A 27067-nucleotide genomic window follows, 5' to 3' on the forward strand; every position below is an offset into this window, starting at 1 on the left:
CACATCTGACTATCAAGGAAGCAGCAGCTACACATGCTGACCAAGCAATTGCATGAAAGGCTTTTCTATTATTATCATTTTTGGGTAATTTTATTATTTTACTTGATTAAACAGTCAGTTCTTGGTGAAAGACTGAAATTAACAAAAAATAGCTTTAACAATAATAACACTGCAAAATGTACCTGAAATCTGAACCTGGGCCATTTAAAATACAAAGTTATGAAACATAAGCAAAAAGTGTGTTTTCTTTTGTAGTAATATTATGACATGTAATATCACATTTTAATGTCAAAACAATGAAGATTGTTTGTGTTTTATGTTGGAGGGAATGTCAGTTTGTTACAATGAGTCACACAAATGAAACACATCTCACTGTAACTATAGGAGGCAATAAACAGGAGATATATGCAACTGGGTTCTTGTAGCACTTTGTTACCTACAATAAGCAGTATAAAGTAATACAATATCTCAATTTAAATCTAAGTTGCTTCTAATTATAATTTTGTACAACTTTGTGAAATTTATTTCTACCAATGTGTAGTCTATTGATAAATAGTATATTTCTACACACTTTTTTTAGGGTGGGGAGGCGGGAGGGGGGGGGGGGGGGGAGAGGGGACGACATGACACATTGACAGAATGTGCTCATAGCTTCATAAAAATGATTTAATTTTTTATGGATATTTGAAGAATGAGTGACATAAAAGTAAGTATTCTTCTTTATGAGTCATATTTTTAATATTTATGATTCATCTGAGGGTGAAAATTACAGTTTCCTAGATGCATCAGCAAACTTTGGTCATCTTGGGACTATTTGTACAATAAGGTTACAAAAGTTAACAAATGTATATAAACAGTGAAACTGGTTATTTAATTATCCATCTTGACTGGAACATACATTACAGTTCCACATCTGCAGTGATTGATGTAATAAAACTATGTACACTTTACATAACTCTTGATGGCTAGGAGATAGTCCACAGAAGCACTGAAAAAAGTTAACTCCTGCCATAAAATTAAAAAAAAAAAAAGTATATATACAGTTCACCACAGTACAGCACAATATAAAATTAAGATGAATATAAATTGTTGCTATCACATTCTTTAGGTGCTTCAATGTGACCACAATTTTTTAAAAATAAAATTATACACCACAATGACTGTGTGGCATTGAAATTGAAATTAATATGTTGGATTTTGCTACAAAAAGATGAATGATGTTTTCAAGAACATCTTTGAGGAGTGTGGTTAATGGCAATTTACAGAAAGACAAATACTGCTCTCATACAAATGAGATCGCATAAGCATGTACACAACTTAAACACATTACAACACACAATAAAACATTATGTTTACTCCAAATGAACATTATATATGCTATGTGATTGTTTAGTAATCACTTTTGAAATATGTTAATGTTCTGAGCACTTCATTTACAGCCAGAAATAATACGTGTATAGCCCTGAATGAGAGGTCACCATGTAACACACACACACACACACACACACACACACACACACACAATTATTCATGCCAAAAAAAAGGGGCAAGTGTAGCCACAGAAAACACTAAAGACACAACTTTGTTTTCTTTCAACTCACAATATATACTAACACATGTAGGTCACATGAGGACACACATAAATATTACAATGTTTTATACAGCATTACTCACTCACTTAAGTGAACTACTGTTATTTACACAGGAATGGGAAGATCCTTTGCAACAAGACGCAAGATTTGTTCTGTATTGAACCGCCAATTACGAATGTCCTTTGAAACCTTACACCAAGCTTCACCGTGATGAGGCTCTGCAGCAATACATCTCTTCTTAACCTCCTCTTGTTGCTCCTACACAAAAATGAGATAAATATGTATATAAAAATGATACAGTACAATGGAGTCACAAAAGACCAGAAGGCACTAAAATAATACTTGGTATGTTTTACCCTTGCATCAATAACTGGCCCACTGCAAAAAGTTCTACATAAAAAATTGTATCATCACTACATTATATAAATAATAAGTATGGAGTTCAAAAGCTAGACAAAATACACACAAACAACAAAATACTTAAGTCAGTGGGCACCAAAACTGGAACTGCTGTAATTATTCTGCTTCACAAGACAGGAGACAGATTAGATAAAAAAGGTGCACCTTTCATATCAGTTTTCTCTTTGTAACGGACAACATGAGTTTATAAGTCCTGCTAGCTTTCAGTATGGCCTGGGAGAGTAATGCAGCAATGATGTGATTCCGTAGATTTCCTCGGCACAGCAATGAGTTGGAACAGCTAAGGTATGGTAGGTGCTGAGTGCCAAGGACAAAAGGCAGCCACAGATAAAAGAATAGGAAATCCTGGAAGCAACTGACGTGTGAGCAAGTGGCAGATACATTGTCAAACTGTCAAAAGTGTTGGTTTAGAGCTGTGAAATATTACTCCCAAGTATTACTGGGAAAATTACAAATATTGCGGACAGTGAACCTACATAATAAATGCATATATCAAATTGTGTGATTTAATGTTAGGAGTTCAATGCAGTATTGCATGCTGTTGCATGTTTTGAGTGACACTGATTTTTATAAACAATGATTAAATAAATACTTTAAATTATACAATTGGCAAACCAATGCTGCTACACTCACAAACAAAATGTCAAACTGAAGCTGAACTGCATAGTAAACCCATACTAACATATTTTACCAGGAACTCAACTGGGTCTACAGCACTGGTTCTTAAACTTTTTTAGTTCACAGCTGTAGCACTGTAGCAAGTTCCCACAGAACACTGACACGAGTTGGCAATAGTAAACGGGGAGACAATGTATGAGTCGGCAACAATACGAGAGCCTCCATCTAGCATGTGCACAGCTTGTCTCCACCAATCAAGTTGTTCGTACGCTCACAGTCCTAACGCAATCCTTGTTGAGGCATACTTTGAGGTGGATTTTTAGTTACACACATGCATGCACTGTCCAGTTAATGTGCTGATTTTTGGCAAAAGAAAAAAATTTTAGATGAGTCAGTGACAGAAACAAATAACAATAACAAAAGTGAGAGTGATAGATTTCAAATGTAAGTCTTGTGAAAGCAGTGAAACCCAATGGAACAGTGTGTAAGTACCAAGAGAGTTATTTAAACTTGGATTTACGTTCAGTGGACTTGAAAACTGTCTGGTACCAGAATGCATCATTCTTAGAAAAACTAACCAATTATCCCTAGCAAACTGAAAAGACTGTTAAATAGCAACCATGGTCGCGACTTATCTGGGAATGAAAAGAATTATTTAGCCAACTGATCTCACCAGCATAAAAGCAAGCCAAAGCTATAGTATGGAGAGCAGTTATTTCTGAAAAAGTACAAGTGGCCAGTTATAAGATTGCTGACATAGTAGCAAGAAAATGCAACCCCATACTACTGCAGAGAATGTAATTTTTCCTGCATGTTAAGAAATGGTGAAATCGATGTTATGTGATGGTGCTAAAAAGAAAATGTCTTTGGTTCCACTGTCAAATGATTCATCTTCTGATACTATTTCCTGGAAAACTAATGATACGTCTTCAGATATCTAGTACAATGTCCACAAAAAGCGAAGCGATGGTCATGTATTTTCACTACAGCTCGATGAGTCAACTGATATAAGTAAGGAATGTAGACACTGTCATGAGAGAAATTGGAAAAAACATAAGAAGAAGATAACAAACCTCATGAGACAACAAATACAAAACACAAATATTAACCATAAACAATCAAAATACACACATCAATTTTACCCTAGACTGATGAAAATTATATGTTGAAAACAAGGATTGAAATACAATGAGAATATAAAAGTAGATGAAGAATACATAGAAAACCTCATAACATAGTCAGAAACTGTTCTGAAACAATAGGAGAAAAATGAAAATAGCAATATGAACACTAGGCTAACATGAGAACTGATAAAAAATGAAATACACAACATTATAAGACACATGAAAAACCAGAACGACAAAAACAATAAAAACACGAATCAATAACGCTCAAAAACCTCAGACAGATACTCCAAAATGAACACATCATCAAATCTAAAACAGACAAAGGAAATACAGCTGTTTTTATGGATGAACAACAACAGATGGACAAAACACAAGATTTCATTTCACAAAATGGTGTAGCAATTTTAATGGCCAGTAGTGTACTTTATTTATGATGCTGCCAATTGCAGCAAGCAATTGTGCCATTACTGTTGTATTTTACCAAATACTTTGTGTACTCTGCTTTGCTTTCTGTTGTGTATTGCTAATTGTTTTCTTTTCTTATTTTGAAATGAGTGAAGAGACTAATACTGGTCCATCACAGGTTTCAAGTACAGCTCTCAAAATACCAGGAGGGCTTGCCTTCCCTATGATAGTGTGTTAGGTCTGCTTTCACAGAAGCACAAATGATTGTCAAAGACTACAAATCCTGTGAGAGGGAGAGAGTGTTTGTACCACCGCATGAGTCCTCATCCTTCAGGTGGTCAAAGTTTTCAATTGCTTATGATTGCTGCCGAATGTCATCTTAATCATGTTGGTAGTAGAGCAACCAGAAAACAACATTGTTGAACATATTTCAATCTTGCCAAGGAGAAAATGCTGCTGATTTTCAAAACAAAGAATCACTTGTTGAAAGCTTAAACAGAGTCAAAGGAAGAAAATGGGCAAAGATCATTTCGGAAATGGAAAAAAACTGTATACGATTTTGTGAAATATTCCACTCAGAAGCTCTTATTATGGAGAGCAAAGATCATTTCGGAAAGATAAACTGTGTAGGATTTTGCACATTCCATTCAGAAGCTCTTATTATGGAGAATAAAAAGTATTTATTCTCTTTTATTATTCTTTTATCCCCAATCACAACTTTTTAAATTTTTTGTGATCAACTTCCTCTACTAATTTCATAAAAAATTGATGCTAATTTTGTCCAAGACAGATTCTACGAGGTGCATTCAAGTTCTAAGGCCTCCGATTTTTTTTCTAATTAACTACTCACCCGAAATAGATGAAACTGGCGTTACTTCTCAATGTAATCGCCCTGCAGACGTACACATTTTTCACAACGCTGACGCCATGATTCCATGGCAGCGGCGAAGGCTTCTTTAGGAGTCTGTTTTGACCACTGGAAAATCGCTGAGGCAATAGCAGCACGGCTGGTGAATGTGCGGCCACGGAGAGTGTCTTTCATTGTTGGAAAAAGCCTAAAGTCACTAGGAGCCAGGTCAGGTGAGTAGGGAGCGTGAGGAATCACTTCAAAGTTGTTATCACAAAGAAACTTTGGGTAACGTTAGCTCGATGTGCAGGTGCGTTGTCTTGGTGAAACAGCACACGCGCAGCCCAGACGTTTTTGTTGCAGTGCAGGAAGGAATTTGTTCTTCAAAACATTTTCGTAGGATGCACCTGTTACCATAGTGCCCTTTGGAACACAATGGGTAAGGATTACGCCCTCGTTGTCCCAGAACATGGACACCATCATTTTTTCAGCACTGGCGAATACCCGAAATTTTTTTGGTGGCGGTGAATCTGTGTGCTTCCATTGAGCTGACTGGCGCTTTGTTTCTGGATTGAAAAATGGCATCCACATCTCATCCATTGTCACAACCGATGAAAAGAAAGTCCCATTCATGCTGTCGTTGCACGTCAACATTGCTTGGCAACATGCCACACGGGCAGCCATGTGGTTGTCCGTCAGCATTCGTGGCACCCATCTGGAAGACACTTTTCGCATTTTCAGGTCGTCATGCAGGACTGTGTGCACAGAACCCACAGAAATGCCAACTCTGGAGGCGATCTGTTCAACAGTCATTCGGCGATCTCCCAAAACAATTCTCTCCACTTTCTCGATCATGTCATCAGACCGGCTTGTGCGAGCCCGAGGTTGTTTCCGTTTGTTGTCACACGATGTTCTGCCTTCATTAAACTGTCGCACCCACAAACGCACTTTCGACACATCCATAACTCCATCACCACATGTCTCCATCAACTGTTGATGAATTTCAATTGGTTTCACACCACGCAAATTCAGAAAACGAATGATTGCGCGCTGTTCAAGTAAGGAAAACATCGCCATTTTAAGTATTTAAAACAGTTCTCATTCTGGCCGCTGGCGGTAAAATTCCATCTGCCGTACGGTGCTGCCATCTCTGGGACGTATTGACAATGAACGTGGCCTCATTTTAAAACAATGCGCATGTTTCTATCTCTTTCCAGTCCGGAGAAAAAAAATCAGAGGCCTTAGAACTTGAATGCACCTCGTAATTTCGCCCAAAATGTATTGGAATTTTGTCAAAAATAGATGCCACGTTTTCAGGTCCATATTTATGTGGAATAACAAAAAAATTTTAACTGCAATAACTCAGATCAGAGGGCAGTAAAGCTAACTTTAATTGCTTGGAATTCATTTAGGGAAAAATTACCTACACTGAAAAGTATGTCCCTTACGTGCTTCACGTGGAACATTAATCAGGATTGTGTGCTGGAAATTCTCGCCCATAGCAGTGAGGCATGGGCCTTAAATGTAAAGATTATTAGAATAGTGAGAACTTCTTGGAAGAATTTTGTTGGTTCTGTCAAGGAGAGACTCAAATCAAATAAAGAGAAATAAAAAGTGATTTCTGGATGTAGCGATGACTGTCAAGAAATTAAGAAACTAAGTTGTATTAATATTTTGGGCACCAAGGTTTTTCTTCTGCAGCACCACAAAGAAATGACTGCACAATAACTATAAATGAGTTCTTAGTGTATGCAGCAAATTTAGTAGCAAAGGTTGAACAATACTGACCAACATTTTCACAAAAAACTGGTATTTAATACTGATGTACTTTGATTTAGAGCAAAATTTTTGTATTTATTAAATATAATTTCATCAGCTGTGACTGATTCATCAGGCCATGGTCAAGATAATCAAACAAAATCTTTAAGACCTGAAGAATAATATACATGTCCATTTTTTAAAAAGTTGCCACTCTTTACTAATAAAATATACTAAGGAAATGTTCAATTCATTACACTTATCATATGGTAACACATGAATGTCATATGCCTGTTTTTCTGAACTTTTTTTCATTTTTTTTCAAATTCTAAAATCCAATATTTCTTGACCTCCAGACTACTTTTGTTATATAATAAGCTTCTTTTATCAGGATTCTTATTCTTTTTAACAGATACATGTATTTTTCTTATAATTTTATCTCTTGGTAATTCCTTACAGTACAGCAGAACAAAATTTCTTAACTAAAAAGACTGCATGAGGCATGTTACAAAGTATTGAGAATTTTGTAAATTCATGTTTGTATAATTCTGATTCGCATGATTTTCAATATTGTGTTGGTACCCATGCCTCAAAAGTATTTGTACACTTTTATCCATATCAGATGTTTAGTCTGTTGTCAGTTCTCAAAAATGTCGTGCACATTTTGGTAATTTTGGTAATTATTTATTTAGTATAAAAATGGGCCACAGAATATGTATCAAATTTTGTTATAAGAATGGAATAAAGTGCAGCAAAGTTTTAGAAATGTTAAATATGGCTTCTGGTTAGTCTGTTATTAGTAAATCAAGGGTTTATTAATGGTACTAATGTTTCGAAGAAAGCCATGAAGATGTTGAATATAACAAATGCCCTCTACACACTAGCAAATCATCAACCAATCAAATCATGGAAAAAGAGGAAGAAGTTATTATGGATGATCACCAAATCACTAACAGATGGTGTTGACAAATCAATTGGCTGATGCAATGAATTTTTTTTCCAATGTTTTGGTTAGGAAATGTGTGACAGCAAAATTTGCTCAAAAATTGTTTAGTTTCAAACAAAAATAGCTGCAAGTGCGAGCACCTCAGATGTTGCTAAATGTATTCAACAACGATGTCAAACTACTAAACATGTCATAAAAGATGACAAAACATGGTCTTAAGGATAGGACCTCGAAACTACGACCCAGTGACCCCATGGGAAGTATTCTGGATTGCCAAGATTGAAAACAAGTGTTGCCCAATGTGATAGTTCATGCAAGTAATTTTTCAACTGACTTGTGAAACCACAATGGTCAAAGTAAATTCTACTTTATTATTTGCATGTAAGTACTCACATTAGATTAACTTAAAATTCATAGGAATGTAGAAAAGTAACTGAAGTATTTGTAGTAAAATATGATAACACTGTATTTAATAATAAGTACAGGTGCAGATTAGTTATATTGTGACTGATACTTGCCTCTGTTCCATTGAGTAATTCAAACTTGTAGAAATATGCCCACGCATCACCGAGATCTGAGTCAATCTTCACAGTCCTGTTGAACCACTCACGACATTTCTGAAGTTTCCTCTCTGACCAAAACAACCTTTTTCAAAGAAAAACATGACAATAGAATGATTAATGAATGAAGAGTTTGTGCATGAAAATATAAAAAATTAAAAATATGTGTAACCAATCACATTTCAGTGACAATTATTCTTAATTTACAATTATTGTTACGTGGAGTTGTGCAGCAGCAGATGTGCATAACAATTATCTACGAAACTACTGAATCACATGAAGACTTAAAAGCTTCTGCTGTAATGACAAGTCACTTCTTTAAAATGATTTATGTTATGGTTTGAAACCAGAGTTAGTCGAAATAAAGAAAAAAGAAAACAGCACTCTTCCAAAAGAGCTTTACATGGAAACTTCCAGTCTGAACTACAGTCTCCTACCATTAAATCAAATGGACCATCAAGCCACACTAAAGAATGCATATTGAAAAAAAATTAACAGATAATTATGCTTTAAGCTTCAAGTACATCAAAAAATTAATAACTATTGTTACAATAACCATTATGTGATGCCAAAAGCAATGCTGTTTCGATCATCACCAATATTTAAGCTTCTTTTACTTTTGTTTACAGAGGTGAGAGAAGAAAGAGAACACGAAGATGGAACCAGGATAGGGTATAAAGAAGAATTTGGCATCCAAATCTCGTCAGAAAGATTTTTTCATTGGGATTCTATTATTTACAAATAATCATCAATCATCAGCCTGAAATCATCATAATAATGGAAGATATAACAGTGGAAGAGAGTGATTTAAGTGTGACAAAATAAAACATTTCTATGCCTCTCCAACAGTTTGCTTCCCTTAACAAAGGGTTTTTATGATGACAAAAGTTGCACTGTGTGTAATCAGAGAGTAAGTATATAACAGACACTTACTTAGAGACAGCAAGGAGTACATGAGGGTCATGCTCACATCTCTTCAGTGCATCCACACTTTTTGTCTTTCTCTGAGGTCTCTGTTCAAGGAAAATAGCTTCTGCCCATAAAATGCCAGATGTTGGGCATTCTTGCAGTGCTGTAAAATTTGTTCAGTAATAAGTTTTTATTACTGGAAATAGAACAAGTCTATCTGCTTGAATTATCAACAGTGTTGCAGATGAGTATCTTATTTTGCACAAATCTAATTACACATTAAAAATTCATATTCCTCATTAAATTTATAATGGTGTTACTCAAAACCAGTTTCGTAATAAATTGGGGTTCTCTTGTTAAACAGCTCTTGCAATATGCTATTAAAGAGTTAATATCAAAATTCAAACAATATTGTAACAGTGAAACACATGACATTCCTTAAAAATAGACAAAAACTTTTAGGTGAAGAACAAAAGTTTCTTTCAAGGTAAAAATTTCAGCCATCACAACTGGCCATACATTCCACACATACCTTTAGCCATTAGAGTATTGGCTATGTCTCGTAATCCACCACGAAATTCAACACGTATAGCCTCCAACCACAGTTCAGCACATTTTGGATTGCGCAATCGGCCTTTCTCCAGTACTGAACGTGCTTTTGTTAACAGACCACGACGTTCTTCCAAGGATGACAACAATCGCCATAATGGAATTGAAGTAGGACACTTCTTAATCTATATAACAAAACAAAAACGCTGGCAGGTCGATAGACACACAAACAAACACAAACATACACACAAAATTCAAGCTTTCGCAACAAATTGTTGCCTCATCAGGAAAGAGGGAAGGAGAGGGGAAGACGAAAGGAAGTGGGTTTTAAAGGAGAGGGTAAGGAGTGATTCCAATCCCGGGAGCGGAAAGACTTACCTTAGGGGGAAAAAAGGACAGGTATACACTCGCACACACGCACATATCCATCCACACATACAGACACAAGCAGACATATTTAAAGACAAAGAGTTTGGGCAGAGATGTCAGTCGAGGCAGAAGTGTAGAGGCAAAGAAGTTGTTGAAAGACAGGTGAGGTATGACTGGCGGCAACTTGAAATTAGCGGAGATTGAGGCCTGGCGGATGACGAGAAGAGAGGATATACTGAAGGGCAAGTTCCCATCTCCGGAGTTCGGATAGGTCGGTGTTGGTGGGAAGTATCCAGATAACCCGGACGGTGTAACACTGTGCCAAGATGTGCTGGCCGTGCACCAAGGCATGTTTAGCCACAGGGTGATCCTCATTACCAACAAACACTGTCTGCCTGTGTCCATTCATGCGAATGGACAGTTTGTTGCTGGTCATTCCCACATAGAATGCGTCACAGTGTAGACAGGTCAGTTGGTAAATCACGTGGGTGCTTTCACACGTGGCTCTGCCTTTGATCGTGTACACCTTCCCACGTGGAATGTTTCCTTCCATTATATAACAAAACAGATAAACAAAAAATAAACAATTTTTTTTTGCACTTTCTGGATGATTATGAAGCAGTCAAAGACATATCTAAAAACAAAGATGATGTGACTTACCAAACGAAAGCGCTGGCAGGTCGATAGACACACAAACAAACACAAACATACACACAAAATTCAAGCTTTCGCAACCAACGGTTGCTTCATCAGGAAAGAGGGAAGGAGAGGGAAAGACGAAAGGATGTGGGTTTTAAGGGAGAGGGTAAGGAGTCATTCCAATCCCGGGAGCGGAAAGACTTACCTTAGACTTACCTTACCCCTAAGGTAAGTCTTTCCGCTCCCGGGATTGGAATGACTCCTTACCCTCTCTCTTAAAACCCACATCCTTTCGTCTTTCCCTCTCCTTCCCTCTTTCCTGATGAAGCAACCATTGGTTGCAAAAGCTTGAATTTTGTGTGTATGTTTGTGTGTCTATCGACCTGCCAGTGCTTTCGTTTGGTAAATCACATCATCTTTGTTTTTAGATATATTTTTCCCACGTGGAATGTTTCCCTCTATTATATTCATAACATATATGAATCTTTCGTATAAAATACATAGCACATACAGTTTATTTCATATTAGAGGAAATTAAAAGAAAATATTAAAACAACAAAAAATACCTTCAATATATGGAATGATTCATTACAAATCAAATGAGAGTAAGTCCTTCTGTTACTAATAAAACTGTATGAGAGACAACTCAGTCTCCAGTTTCAAAATTCTTTTATCCATTACATTGTAAAACCTGGCAAGCATTAACTAAAACATCTGTGTTCAAAAAAAGAAATCAAATTTAGCAAGCACCACGTGAACCCTATCTCTCTGCAAAGGAAAATACTATGATGTGATCATAGAATAACATATTCTTTTTATGTACATACATGTTCTAATCTACAGTAATGCTTACTTTCAAAGCTATATCATGCATGATAGTAATGTAACAAAGGAAATTCTTACATGTTATTCAATTGCTAAATTTGTGTAATGAGAAATAATTGAGCAAAAATAGTAAAATTAAAGAGAGGCACCAGGTACAAAATATATCAATATGAATGGGCCATGGAAACCAATCATGCCATATGTTGAAAATAGAATCAGAGTACCAAACACAGGAAAAACAAGGTAAAAAATGTGATACATTTCAGAAAATCCATGAACATTAAATATGGCCAATCCATGTTATGATAGCAAGTACACGGAAAAACATTACATTTTATTAAAATTAGTTATCTTAATTTAAGAAGAAACAGAAGCAATGTGGAATCTATACATGCACATTAAAATTTGCATTATGAACATTATCCTGCAAGTAAACAGTGTCATATACTCATGTTCTTACATCACCTCTGGCTACATGATCATCTCTTACAACAAAAGGTCTCCACTCTACTTAACTCTAATATGCCCTACACTATGCAGACCACTCTCACAATGGTTCCACAACTTCCCTATGCATACAGGAACAGCTAATTTAGGATTGTTCTCCCCTCTAATCTTAGGTTTCTCAGATATTATTTTATTTCATTCTTTATACAACTTGGCAAAATGCCACATGCAGCTGCAGTAAGTATGTGATGTTTAAAGCTTTCACAGCGTACTGATTGTTCCATAAAAACACGGGAGAACTGCCGGATATCAGTAACTTCCTGCCACGATATTTTGGCGCAGAGTCTTCTGGCCATATTCAGGTGAATGCCACTGTAGTAGTACTGCAGTAAGCAGTAAGTATATTCTTTAAATTGCAAGTCATTACATAATCTCATATTTCTGTCCAAAATATTTGTTTTCCTCTGCTCCAAAGGTCTCAACATATTTTACCTCAGGATGGTGCATCTGAAATATAAAACACTGATCACTGCTCTGTCTTCAAAGTAATGGACAAGACCCTCCACAGTCACTGTCGGATCCTGGTGATGAACTTATGTTGTGAAGAATTCAAATTCAAGATCTCTAATTGTTCAGAAATTAGCTGACTTACTGGAGCTTCAATTATCATTTATCCATTGAAACAAAAAGCACACTGCTAAATAGTAACTGCTGCTTAATAGGAAAGCTTCCTGGCTACCCAGTTCACCTGAAGAGCCAGAACTTGGAAATTCCTTTTTATCAGCTATTCACTTTGTGAAACATCCATTGGTTCCCCAAAAATTAAATGTCAAACATTAACAGCATATTCATGACAAACATGCAAGGCAGTGGCAGAATGCTATTAAAATATTTTTATTGGTTCAAAAATAAGTGATTGGCCATCTGGAGAAACACCTTCTTTTGTCCTGGCTTCTAAGTCGAATAGTTGTCGACCTTCCCTTGGACCATGTCAGTGTTCACTGTGGAGACAGTGGCTGTCACACAAGAACACTCATTCAGGTCACCTGAAGTGCACCAAGATCCTAATCATGTCTGACTTATTAACTCTAATACTGGCTCTCGACAACCTAGCAATGTACAGGTACACCAATGTACGTCTTATGAACACAAAGAAAAAGGTTGCATGCTACAGCAACATAGGACTTCAGTGATATTTCTCTGGAAACCAGAACTCCAAGGCATCCAACATTATGAGTATGTAGACTTCTTTGCAAAGCACACAACACAACCAGCAGTAGCATATTCCTGATTTCAATGCTACAGGCAATCTTCCTGAACTTAAACCCCAGAGGTCATTGGTACTATAATCTTTAACCTGCTCCTGTACAAGATTGTGGTTTATGGATTCAACATGAGGCAGACAGGACCTAGTGCCCAACATAAGGATGTGCTCCCATAATGGAAATTTCCTGTCATGTGTACAAAACAGGCATCACACATCCAACTTTTTTTACATGACTCAACATCAGAGTGTGATTTAAACTATATGTTATTTTTGCATGAATGCTGTGGGGGCACACCTTCTTATGTCACCACCACAACTGCAGAGTTGTTATTCAGCACTGCTGGCAACAGACCACAATGCAAGCAGGCATTTCACTTCTTGCCAGTGCTGTCGCTAGCCGCATGTTAACAGTGTGGCCCTCTTCTTCCATCCGTCATGCTCAGTGAAGGTTCTACTTGATCACTAGGATTGTTCTGTGAATCTGCTATAATGAACTTTGCCTGTTATTGGCCTCGGCTTGGATTGTTGTTTTCCTTAGTCAAATTTCGTGTGCATGTGTAACTCCGGTGCTCCATCACTGATGTATTTCTTGTGCTTTTGCTTGTTGTAACAAAATTGTTGATACTACAGTTTTTGGCAATGACGTTATTTCATATCTGCGTGATCTGTGAGCACAATGGAGTGTTGGTTCCGCTGTTACAACAATAACAACAGCAGCAGCTTGGGCAACAACAACAGCAGTTAGACTTGCTTAGTCAGCTGGTTACAGCTTTGCAGTATGTCACGGACATTCCACAACCACCCTTGGAACAATCATCTGCGGCCCCAGTTTTTTCACCACCATTCCAAGAGGCAAAGGGAGAGTGTGACTTGTACATGCAGCATTTGCAGCAACATTTTGCAGGATTTCAGGTAGTGGACCCGACTCTGCATAAATCCTTTTTCTTGCTTGGATCGAGCCCAAAATATTTCGTTTCCTCTGGAAACTTGATCCATTAATAGATCCTGCAGCATTGTCATTTTCTCAAATGTGTAAGTTCCTCAGAGCTTATTGTTGTAAGGAAACCCCACAGGGTGCACACACACACACACACACACACACACACACACACACACACACACACACACACAAAAAAAAAAAAAAAAAAAAAAATCCCTTGATTTTTCCTAGATTTCCAGTCAAAAATACTGTTTTTCTGAGGCGAAAATACACTTTTTCCCTGTTGAAAATTCTTTTTTTCCCAGGTGAAAGTAAATTTTTTCCATGTTAAATGACAATGTGCATTCCCTTGGAGCTGTAAAATATACCAATACTTTGAAGAGTGAAGGTTTTATACACCAGCATAAAACTTCCCGGCACTTTAGGAACCAAAACCACAAAAAACATCAAGTTTTCTAAAGACATTTGATGTGCAGCAAAATTTACACTAAATATTTTTGTATTATGAAAGTATAAGCACAAATTCCACAAAATACAACACGATAACTTCCAAAGCACTGAAATCTAGATTGCGATGCACTTTTCTCAGCCAGCAGAGCATAGGACATGTAGTGTAGTGAGCCAACAGCAACAACACTGTTAAACAGCATGAATACACAAACAAGAAAAGTTAATGGTTTAAATTAATATGGATACAATATAGCTACAAGAAATACTAAGCTTTCACATATAATATATGTCATATAAAATTTTTTGCTATTTTTTTCTGAGGGTGTGGTTACTCAGGATCCTAGGAGCATGCCTTAAACTGGAACACCTAAATATCTCTGGCTAGGACGATTATAAATTTCACTGCTGTGCACCGAACAATTTGTGGGTTACCTGGCTGAATAAATGTTCCACCAAGCACTTCAACTTTCCCATTGAAAAGCTAACTAAATGTGAAATTGCTCGAGGGCTCACCTCGCACATTTTTTTTTTTTAATGATAATTATACTTTTTGCCATCGTTATTGGATAATCTGTAATCTATGAAAGAACTAAAAAAAAATACGAAAAACTAATCTTGAAGATTGGTCTTTTTTAGCGTGTGTTACTCTTTAAGATATATCAAACGCAAATGTGCCAGTAAAATTTTAAGTATTGGCGTAAATGGCTGGTCTTTTGAGCCTGTAATTTTTCTACATGTCTGGTCCTCAGTGTTAAGTTTTGAATGAGAGTCTAATGCTCTGTGATTTAAGAAGTTAGTCACACTCTCCCACATGTACCATAATTCAACGTGCGTAAAAGGAAATTTACTTAAAAAGTAACGCTTCTCAAACCACCATTCACAATATTTTCTCCAACTTGTTAGAAACATAAACAATTGTGATTTTATGTTCACTGAAAGCAGTTTGTTGTTACAAAGTATTGCCAAGTATTTGGCATGTTTTGCTGTCAGTGGACACTTGTGGGTGCACCGTGTTTAGTTGTTGTAAATGGCTCACTTTCTTTGCAACTGTAGTTTTATTTTGATGTTATTCTCTCATTTATGTTTTATTACTGCAGTGTTATTCTGCAATAGTGGGCTAAGTAAAATTCTTTATTAAAGTATCAGTTCTTACCAGTCAAAATTACAAAACTTTAACTGAAAGCTAAAACAATGAGAAATTCCCGGAATTCAAAAAATTCCAGCATTTTCCCGGATTTCTCCCAGATGAAAAAATAACCAGGTTTTTCACAGATTTTCCCGGTTGCCCTGGGGCATATACACTCTGAAACCCACATTGCGGCATCCTGCCTGAACTTTCATCAGCAACAAAAGAAACTGGACAGTCCTATCATCTGTGGGTAACCGACTCCAGGGTTTAGATCATTAATGCAAATTCATTTGTGCTCATTGTAAACAGTCCTTTGCTAACTTTGATATCACCTGTTCTGCTCCAGACAGAGGTGTGTCAGGAGGTGTTGCATTTACAAGATCCCACAGTCGAGAAGATCCTGGCTGTTGCTCAGGCATTTGAAGTGTCACAGGCTGTGACTGAACAGTTTGAGGATATTATGGACATAGCAGTAGTACAACCACTACCTCAGTGCAGGTGTCATTAAGCAACACCCTCATCATTTTTATCTGGCTTGCAAAATTCACCATCGGATTGTGGCTTTTCCCCTCGTGTCGTGATTGTTTCTGAACACATGCCTGCAGTTGCTGCCCACACAGGTGTGTATGGTGTGCAGCTTGCCATAAACATGGCCATGTAACAGCTGTTTGTTGAAGCTGCCTGCACAGCCAATCCTTGGGTGCAGACATGGAGTTTATGGAGATTCAGAGTGTCATACCAGTGCACAGCCAGGAGCTCAGTGTTCCCAGCAATATTTATATTATGCTGCAAATTCAACAAAAACAATTCCGTTTATATGTTGATATGAGGGCCTCTGTGCCTTTCTTGTAACATATCATCACTTGGATCACCTGTCTCTATTCTCCACCAATTAGCACTTGGTCAATTCTAGTGATCAGCTGATTCTTGTTCAAGGCCAGTTCATAACTAACGCTGAGTATTGGCATGTTAAGGGGTGGTCACATTTTTGGCTGTTGACTGTGTGAAGTCTGAAACTACTTTTCATCTCAACACATTCGCTTTGAGTTTCAAATTCAGGATGCTGTGCCTCTCATTTCCAACTCCATCCCATTCCAGATGTTGGATGATCTCTTCTGTGAGTTCAGGTTTCTGCTGCTTCCAGGACTGGGTGCTGCAAAAGACTGTGATGCCCACATTGCCCTTAAACTGAAGGCAGTTCTCAAATTTTGTTATGCTCAGCCTATTCCATTTGCTCTACAGCTGACTATCAAGAAAGAACTGGACAAGATGCAAGGCCTGGGCTTCATCAATCTCATGCCTTCCAGTCAGTGGGCTACAACTCAAGTCTTTATCCATAACCCTGCAGGGGCACTTCACTTGTGCGGGTTTTTTAAATCCATCATTAACGTTGAATGAATAGTGGACTGCTATCCTATTCTTCACCCTGAAGAAATATTCGTGACACTGGAGGGCAGTGAGTGTTTTTCGAAAACTGATTTGGCACAGGTATATGTCCAGCTTCAGCTCGATTCTGGTTCTTAATAAATTATGGTAATCAACACTCCCTTTGGGTTTTACTGTAATACATGCCTACCATTTGGCACTGTGAGTTCCAACAATTTACCTTACCAAAGAGTTAATGCAAGGTGTTCCATACTGTACAAGCTATCTTGAAGACATTAATTTCACGAGTTCCTCATGGCAGAAACATATCACTAATGTCTGGATTCTGTTCACTAAATTGCAAGAGGTGGGCTTTAAGTGCAACCTGCTGAAATGGAAGTTTTCTCAGGCCAAAATCAATAATTTGGGCCACCTTCTTTCAAAGGACAGCATCAAACATATGAAGCATCATGTTGCGGCCACTGACAATCTACGTAAGCTGCAGAATCTGAAGGAACTACAGTCATTCCTGGGTTAAGTCAGTTATTATTCAAAATTTGTCAGGATTGTGGTGGATATCATTCATCCATTGATCACATTGCATAAAAAAGGATATTCTTTCATTTGTTTGGGGGACTGCGACAGATGGGCCACCCATATTAAGTTGCTGCTAAAGTCGTTGTGGTGCCTTGGTCCCTTCACACTGGGTAAACAGCTTGTCCTTGCAGCAATGCAGCAATGGGGCAGTACTGGCTCACAGAAATGCTGACAGCTCTGAACAGCCTATTGCATATGCCTCGAAGATGTTGACAGCTATTCAGTGCAATAACTCACAGTTAGAAAGGAATCTTTAGCCATAACGTACAGAGTTGGAAAGTTCCACGTTTTGTTCTACGACAAGTTCCATGTCATCACTGACCGTAAGTCACTTGTGGCACTCTTCAGTCCCCACTCGCAATTTGCCGACAAGACCGCAGAATGACTCCAGCATTAGGCTTCGTTTTTGTGTGTGTATCACTATGAAATTCATCACAAATCCATGGTACACCATGCTAATGCAGACGCATTGTCTCACCTGCCAATGTGACCCGACCTGTCGTTCGCAAAAGCCAAAGTTTTCTACTTCCAAATTAATGCTCATTGGCAGCACATGGTGGATACTCTTCCAGTGAAAGTCCATCACGTAACACAGGCCACCCGGAAAGATCCCATGCTCTGACAGGTAGTGGATTCTGTTTAAAATGGTTGGCTCAAGTGGCTGCCCACCAAGGTGTTCGGTCTGCTCCCCCTATTTCCTCCCTTGTTAGGGCAGTCAATGGCGCTCTACTCCTTAGCAATGACTCAGATAACCCTGCATCATCATCCTTCCAATACTACAGGCTCACATCCTGGCTCCCAAACCCTGTGCCCATTGGCGTATGACCCACACGATAGTCCTAGTGCAGTGTTTTGTCTACTGGCCTCGAATCAATTTGGCAATTGAGTAGATCGTCCATGATTGCAAACAGTGCACCAAGCAGTAGGCGGCATCACCAAGAGCTTTTGCTTCCTGTCCCATGTTGAGTGAGCCACTGGACAGCATCCACATTGACTTTGCAGGATCCTTCTGCAATTCTATGTGGGTAGTGATGCTCGACAAGCTGTCCAACTATCTGTATGTCCTGTGCATGTGCCCTATCAGAACAGAGGAGACTATCTGAGCTCCCACTCAGTTTTTCATGACTGCAGGACTGTCCCTGATGATTGTCTCTGATAATGGCCACAGTTCACATCAGCATTGTTTCACAATTTCTACACCTGCAATGGCATCATCCACTTCACTTCGGCAATGGTGTTATCCACTTTACATCTGCATCATTTCACCCACAATCAAATGGAGAGGCAAAGCGTATGGTGTGCATCTTTAAAACAGTGTTAAAAAAGTGCTCGGCAGACTCATCATAAGACTCAAGATTGCTTTGTTTCTCAGCACCTACATGAACACACCACTGAATCCCTGAAGACTGGAAGATATCCTTCACAGCCTGCAGCTCTTGACTCTGGTGAACCTGTTCTGCCTGGTGCTGTTGCCAGACAGGTGTGCTCATGCCCTTCACGGTATGCCCTGAGTGCCCCTATCTGGCAGCATACTTTTGGTTGGCAGCCTGATGAGTGCTGGTGACAACACGAGTGATGTACAGTTAGTGCATATTCACCACGGCACTGGTACGGTATCACTGTCCCACCAAGAATCAGCTGCAACCTGGTTAGGGCACCTACCTACCAGCCGCCACCACAGTCACAAGAAGACCCCTGCAGGGAGTTCGCCTGCAAGCACCCTCCACTCCAGGGGCCAGGCGCCACGGGAGCACTGCTGCTTGAGGCACTGTCAGGAGCTGGTGACATTGAGTTGCAGTTGCTGGCAGCACTGAGATCTCAGTCGGTGTTTGACAGCAGCTGCCTGGAAGCTGCCCTCTCACAGACGCATCCGGTGGCCCTTCCCTTGTCATCGTGATGACTACCTCTCAACGCCAATGGTACATTTTTCTCATCACCAGTGAGTGCAGTGTTGTTATCGTGTCTCCAAGTCACTTCCAATAGACTTCCAATCATATGCCCTGCTGGGCCGCAGACTGCACAGGCTCACGATGATGACAACCCTTTGGACACCGACAAGCTGATGGAGGTGATCATCGTGGCATACAATGGCTGCCACTGCCATGCAGTCGTCTGAGTGAACCCTGTGGTCTCCTGAGCTATGCCAGTTCATCTTCAGCAGCAGACCCACCCACCTGGTACATCTTCTACCTCCTTCCAGCGATGTCAGCTCAACAGAGAAGGGGAAGCACGTGGTGGTGCGCAGACTTAAGACGTCACCACAACTGTGGAGTATGTATGTGATGTAGCTGGCAAGAGACTGAAACAAAGGCATGTACTTCGCTTGTTGCCAGCACTATTGTGGGCCGCATGGAGCCAGTGCACATCAACAGTGCAGCCTACTCTCTCTTGCTTCAGTCATGCTCAGTGAAGTTTCTACTTGACAACTAGAAGTATTCTATGATTTTCCTGTAACAAACTTTGCCTGTTATCAGGTTCAGCCTGGACTGCTCTTTTCCTTAGTCAATGTTCACGTGCATCTGTAACTCTCGTGCTCTGTCACTGCTGTTCTACTTCCGGTGTTTTTGGTTGTTGTAACAAAACTGCAGATGCTACAAATGCTCTCAAATCAGCAAGTCACTATGTGCAAGACACTGACAAACTAAAACATTTATTTCCCACTAGTACCTTCATTATCTTCTTATTAGAAACTGCAATAAGGTACATAATAGTCATGGACTTTTTAACTGGTTGTTGCCTGCAAATATTATTGAACCTATTTTCTTGTGCCTGAACTTTGTACTGTATATCCTTACTTTTATATTACGTCTTCTGTTTGATGCATGGTACGTGAGCCAAATGCAACAGATAAAAAAAAGTGAGATTTGAAACATATATATTGCCACATTTGACCACATTTAAGATAAAATTTCTTCTAAATGATTTGAAAATAAAGGAGATAGTCACAAATCTAACCACAATGTAATGTTGCTATAGTTCCATAGCAACACATATTAGATGACAAGAAATAGTTGTGGAATCACTTCTGTAACATATTATGACAATAAAGCTTTCTGTTAAGATTTAGAATTATAGGGCATCTATTGTTCAAACACAAATACATAGTACACATAAAACACCTCTATTATTGAACTTTCAACAACTGCTGCAATAATTATGATGACATTCAATAATCATATTTGAGCTGATGAAGCAACATGACTGGCAACAAATGGTGATGATGACGAAACTGTGTTTACACTCACCCCCATGTTATATGTGTCCCACGCCTTATCAACTTTCCCTTGCTGCTCTTCTATTTGACCTTTCATCAGCCAGAGTTTAGGAAATTCTGGAAACACTTTAATAGCTTCTTCCAAGAGCATAAGTGCTTGCTCTAGATTGTCCAAAGCCCACTCAAGCTTTGCAGATTTCATCATTACCCTACAAGATTGAGAATTTTAGTGTAAAGAAAAACAATTTAAATAATCAATGAATGACAGAATTCTAAACATTTATTTTTTTTATTTTTTTTATATTTTTTTAATAACATATATATAATACTCCAGAATGAGATTTTCACTCTGCAGCGGAGTGTGCGCTGATATGAAACTTCCTGGCAGATTAAAACTGTGTGCCGGACCGAGACTCGAACTCGGGTCCCGAGTTCGAGTCTCGGTCCGGCACACAGTTTTAATCTGCCAGGAAGTTTTATACATAATATTGTTCAAGAAATGTAGTATGGCAATCACAACAGAATACAGAAATAAATTTAGGGAATCAAACATTCCTAATGAAGGCGCAGCAACATCCACATTAAAGCAAAAATGTTTAAAAGCTTTATTAGTTTCAAGTACTTTAAAACCAAATGCAAATATGCACTCACATGTATTAGCTAGAACTTCTGAAAAAGCTTACATTATTGCTGAAAATGTTTAATGCATACTGAATGTCCTAATAAAGCATGAGTTCTGGCTGAGATAAATGTACAGAATTTATAAACACACTGATTATTGACAGAATTTCCCAGAAGTTGCATATTACTGGTTAACGAAACCCATGAAAATATCAAAGGAGATACATAAAAGTTGATAATACAAACAGAACATCAAATCTGAGGAAACACTAAGAAAGTTTGTCAAGAGTGGCATGCAAAGCGATAATATTATTCGAATGTGATAATCTTTCTCAACCACAGGTTTCTAAAGACTGAGATTCATTACTCTGATATCCCTACCATCATTGTAAAAGATTAATGAAAAAAATTGCTTGTGACTCTTTGAATACAGTAAACCTATATGATTTACTTTCTGTTTAACATCAGATTTACTAACTTTCTTTTGACTAATTACAAGCACAATCATAAAAATGTAGCACTGACCTTTCATCTTAACAAAATAGCATGGAAAATATGTAGTCCTGTGATTGAAGAAGCATCGACAACATTTTCCCTGATTTCAAATTTTATGTCAATAACGGATTACAGTTACCTTGGGGTTGGTGCAGATGCACGAGCCTTAGCCAGCAGACGACGAGCACGTTCATACTCAGAGTTCTCCGATTCAAGTTTGACAGCAGCAAGCCAGATTTCTTCTGAGTTTGGGTTAGCTTGAAAGGCAAGCGATAATATTCCTCTTGCAGCAGGTACGTCACCCTGAAACAGAAAACCTGATAACACCAGATTACATCCAGAGCAATTTGCAATAAACTGGAAGCTAGCTGTCAGGTTGCTGTGTTAGGACACAAAAACGCTCTCTCTCTCTCTCTCTCTCTCTCTCTCTCTCTCTCTCTCTCTCTCTCTCTCTCTCAGCTCCAATGCTGATGATTTAGCTAAATACAAGGAATACTGTAAAATATTTAAAAAAAGTAATTCAGACATCTAAACAAATGCACTGTGAGAAGAAGATAGCAATGTCAGGGAACAAAATAAAAACAATATGGGACATAGTGAAAGAGGAGACTGGTAGAACCAGAGAGGAACAAGAGCAAATAGCACTAAGGGTGGATGACACATTAGTAACCGAGTGACATAGTGTGGCAAATCTATTCAACAAGTACTTTATATCTGTTACTGATAGAATGGGATTGTCAGGGTCAGTAAATAATGCCCTTGAATATCTGAAACTAGCCTTTACAAATAGCTTCAGGTACATGAATATGTCACTCACTTCACCAAAAGAAATAACTTCCATAATAAAATCTTTAAAAACAAAGCATTCTAGTGGTTACGATGAAATATCAACAAAGTTAATTAAGGCGTGTTCTTGTGAGTTTCGTACAATTCTAAGTTACTTGTGTAACCAGTCAATTATAACTGGGACATTTCCTGACTGGCTAAAACATGCAGATGTTAAGCCTCTATTCAAGAAAGGGGATAAAGAGATACCATCAAACTACAGACCGATTTCACTTTTGCCAGCATTCTCAAAAATTTTAGAAAAAGTAATGTACAGTCAGCTTCTCAACCATCTGAGCACAAATAACATATTATCAAGAACACAGTTTGGATTTCTGAACGATTCTGATATCGAGAAGGCTATTTACACCTACAGTGAAAATGTACTTAATTCATTAACAAGTTACAAGAAACAGGTATTTTCTGTGATTCGTCAGAGGCATTCTATTGTGTGAACCACAACATCCTTTTAAATAAATTGAATTCTATGGTGTCATGGGCAGTGCTGCAAAATGGTTCAAGTCATACCTCACTAACAGGAAACAAAGGGTGTCAGTGCAAGGGACTAGTGAATTAAGTCATCAGTCATCATCAGAATGGGAAGAAATTACATGTGGTGTCCCACAAGGATCCATCTTAGGGCCATCTCATCAGTTACACTAGCAGAAGCAGAGTTCGTTTAGTTTGCAGATGACACAAGTATTGCAATAAATAGTATGTCGAGTGTAGATCTAGAAAGATCTGCTAATGATATTTTCATGGATATTTATAAATGGTTTAAAGCCAACTCACTGACATTCAACTTCAAAAAGACTCACTATATGCAATTCAGAACCTGTAAGAGGTTTCCACCCAGCATATGCATGAAGTATGAAGAAGAGCAGACAGAAGAGGTTGACAGTCTTAAATTCCTGCAATTACAACTTGATAATAAATTCAGTTGGTAGGAGCGCACCACAGAAATGCAGAAACGCCTTAACAAATCTGTATTTGCAATTTGAGTGTTAGAAGACATAGGTGACATAAAAATGAAAAAGCTTGCATACTTTGCCTACTTTCATTCCATAATGTCATATGGTGTAATATTTTGGGGTAACTCTTTAAGTCAAACAAAAGTTTTCAGAGTCCAAAAGCGTGTAATACGTATTATTTGTGGAGTAAATTCATGGACGTCCTGTAGAAACCTGTTCAAAGAACTGGGTATACTAACTACTGCCTCTCAGTATATTTACTCCTTAATGAAATTTGTCTTAAATAATATATCTCTTTTCCCAACAAACAGCTCAGTTCATACATACAATACCAGGAACAAAAATGATCTGCACAAGGACTTAAAAGCACTTTAGTTCAAGAAGGGGACCACTACTCAGGAACATTCATCTTCAATAATTTGCCAGCAAACATAAAAAATTTAGTTACAAATAAAGATCAGTTTAAAAGGAGCCTGAAAGACTTACTAGTGGCCAACTCCTTCAACTCCATTGACGAATTTTTTAATAGAAACAAATGATGTATTTTATATATTCATACTACTAGTATTGTTATTTCAGCTTTAAAAAAAAAAATATATTGACATGTTCTACATCCACGAGGATCTCCTCAGCACGGATCTATGGAATGAAAACTAATCTAATCTAAATCTAATCTCTCTCTCTCTCTCTCTCTCTCTCTCTCTCTGTGTGTGTGTGTGTGTGTGTGTGTGTGTGTGTGTGTGTGTGTGTGTGTGTGTGTGTTTATTGTTAACTTTGAAGAAAGGGGTTACTGGAAACCTTCATCTGCAAGTTCAGTCTTGTTTATGTGTAATTAGGACTGTCCAGTATCTGGTTAATGTTGCCATTGGCTTCCTTCCAAACTGTTACTTTATATCATCTATCCTTTGTTGATGTCTCATGTTCTGTTTTCTACCTCTCACTGCCTGTTAGCATCTTTACCTGTGTTTTATTTCTCACCTTTGTTTACACAAATGAATTAGTCTCTCTCATTGTAAAAGTTGTCCTGAATTTGTACAGCACAATGTAGTAGCAATGTCAGCCACTTTCTAGACAGTTTTTCTAATTACCCCCACAACCACTGGAGTTCTTTTTAATGTTATTTAATTATGGCATTATTTCACTTTAACTTGTGACCTGTCCATTGATCCTCTACATAGCATTTTCATTAGTATTTCAGATGTAATTCACAACAATATGGCCAACCATGCCATATTTTGTCTGCATTCTACAATCAACTATACTTAATGAAATATTTTCACACTACAGAATTAAAATACAATACACAGTGTAACTTCTGTTTTTCATTTTGCAATACCTCAAATAATTTTAAAGTTGTATGTATAATCACTTCACATTTCTATTCATTTATTTATTTCATCATGCATTTATTTTGCATTTTTACTTAAAGCATTTACCTCTCATTTGTTTGTGTATGTGTGTGTGTGTGTGTGTGTGTGTGTGTGTGTGTGTGTGTTTTAGTTTTCACAAAAAACATTAACCTCATAGCTAAGTTTCTGGACAATCTCGTTTATGTTCCTGTCTATTACTTAACACTTCAATAGTGTGGTGTGTGGTTACCTGCAGAGCTCCAGTGTTTAATGATAAACATTATTAGATAGTAAGTATCATTCACAAAAGGATGATGTTATGTGTCAACTCACTATGCGCTAATTAAATACATACAATGATTGACTTTATGGGTTTTAGTGAAATCAGCAACATACATGATGCATCATTTCTCAGACGAGCATTGTTAAGAACAGGTTGTTTAGTTGTGTAAGAGCTAGAGGTGCAGTCTGTTTGCAGTTGCCTTTTTTGTCTGAATTTTGTACTGTGTCAAGTAGTAGGCACACGATATTTGCATTATTAACAGGGGAGTGTCTAGAAGAAATTAAAAGCAGAGCTAAAAATACAATGTTTTGTCTGTTTAGCGCCCGAAAACCTCAAACCACACACACACACACACACACACACACACACACACACACACACACACACACAATGTTTTGAACCTCATTGGTTACTGATAGACAACTCATGTTACCCTGATCCATTTCCAGAAGTTATCTGAGCAATTGATATGCTGGGAGAAGCTCAAGTTTCACACTGCTGATGTACTATTACAATATTGTACCAAAACCATTGTCATAAGCTTGTACAATACTCTACTTGTATGATTCTATCTAGTTTGTGAAATAAGATTTTATGCACACTGAAACATGGACTGAAGACACTTGCTTTTCTTGCGGGTATTAAGAGTGCAGATGGCAAATGTATACTAAACTAAGAAGGGAAAACCAAAAGGTATTACTGCATATTGGCAGAAATACATAAGTTCATACATAAAGGCAACATAAAAGAAGTGCTGTTAATAATATCAAGTCCCAGTTCTGCATCAATGGGTATTTCATAGTCTTGTAATGTCTTTTAAGAATCAGCCCAGTTAGGCTCAGGATTGCATAGAAGTAGTAATTCCACACTCTGCTAATAAGGACAGCATAGGTTTGAATCTGTTACCAATGATATTTTTGACTATCTATACACTTGTCTTCCCATCAAGTTCTACAAAGGTCCAAAAAACATTTACTGCCACTTGGAAAATCCAGGACAGCATATGACAATATCATGAAAAGACTAGATTGCTACTCACCACATAGCTCTCTGCTATGTGATTAATAGCAACGGTCGTGTGTGTGTGTGTGTGTGTGTGTGTGTGTGTGTGTGTGTGTGTGTGAGTTGTTCGTTTCTGGTGAAGGCCTAGTTGGCTGAAAGCTCAATTTCTAACAGCCTTTTTCTGTGCCCATCTGAAAAACATAGATCATCACTTGGAAAATCCATGATGGAACATGACAATATTATGATAAGGATAGATTGCTACTCACTATATAACAGTGATGCTGAGTCCCAGATAGGCACAACAAAAGAACTGTCAAAATGTGAGCTTTTGGCCAACTAAATCTTCGTCAGAAACAGACAAAACACACACACATACACACACGCACGCACACGCACACACACACACACACACACACACACACACACACACACACACACACACACAAGAACATGGAAATACAACTCTCTCTCTCTCTCTCTCTCTCTCTCACACACACACACACACACACACATACAAGAACATGGAAATACAACTCACACACACA

General features: G+C 38.0%; 1 protein-coding gene across 1 annotated transcript in view; it reads right to left on the minus strand.

The window, feature by feature from the left end:
- Positions 1 to 719: 719 nt before the first annotated feature.
- Positions 720 to 27067, minus strand: part of LOC124794900 (pre-mRNA-processing factor 6) — a 75758-nt gene continuing 49410 nt past the window's right edge. Inside the window, exons 14-19 of the mRNA XM_047258600.1 lie at positions 22229 to 22392; positions 21005 to 21182; positions 9715 to 9916; positions 9207 to 9345; positions 8232 to 8358; positions 720 to 1850 (exon numbers count right to left, since the gene is read on the minus strand). Of these exons, the coding sequence (XP_047114556.1) occupies positions 1698 to 1850; positions 8232 to 8358; positions 9207 to 9345; positions 9715 to 9916; positions 21005 to 21182; positions 22229 to 22392 (963 nt within the window). The 3' untranslated portion in view covers positions 720 to 1697. The remainder of the gene's footprint in view (positions 1851 to 8231; positions 8359 to 9206; positions 9346 to 9714; positions 9917 to 21004; positions 21183 to 22228; positions 22393 to 27067) is intronic.

This window comes from Schistocerca piceifrons, chromosome 4 (genome assembly GCF_021461385.2).
Source record: "Schistocerca piceifrons isolate TAMUIC-IGC-003096 chromosome 4, iqSchPice1.1, whole genome shotgun sequence".
In the NCBI taxonomy this organism is placed as follows: Eukaryota; Metazoa; Arthropoda; class Insecta; order Orthoptera; family Acrididae; genus Schistocerca; species Schistocerca piceifrons.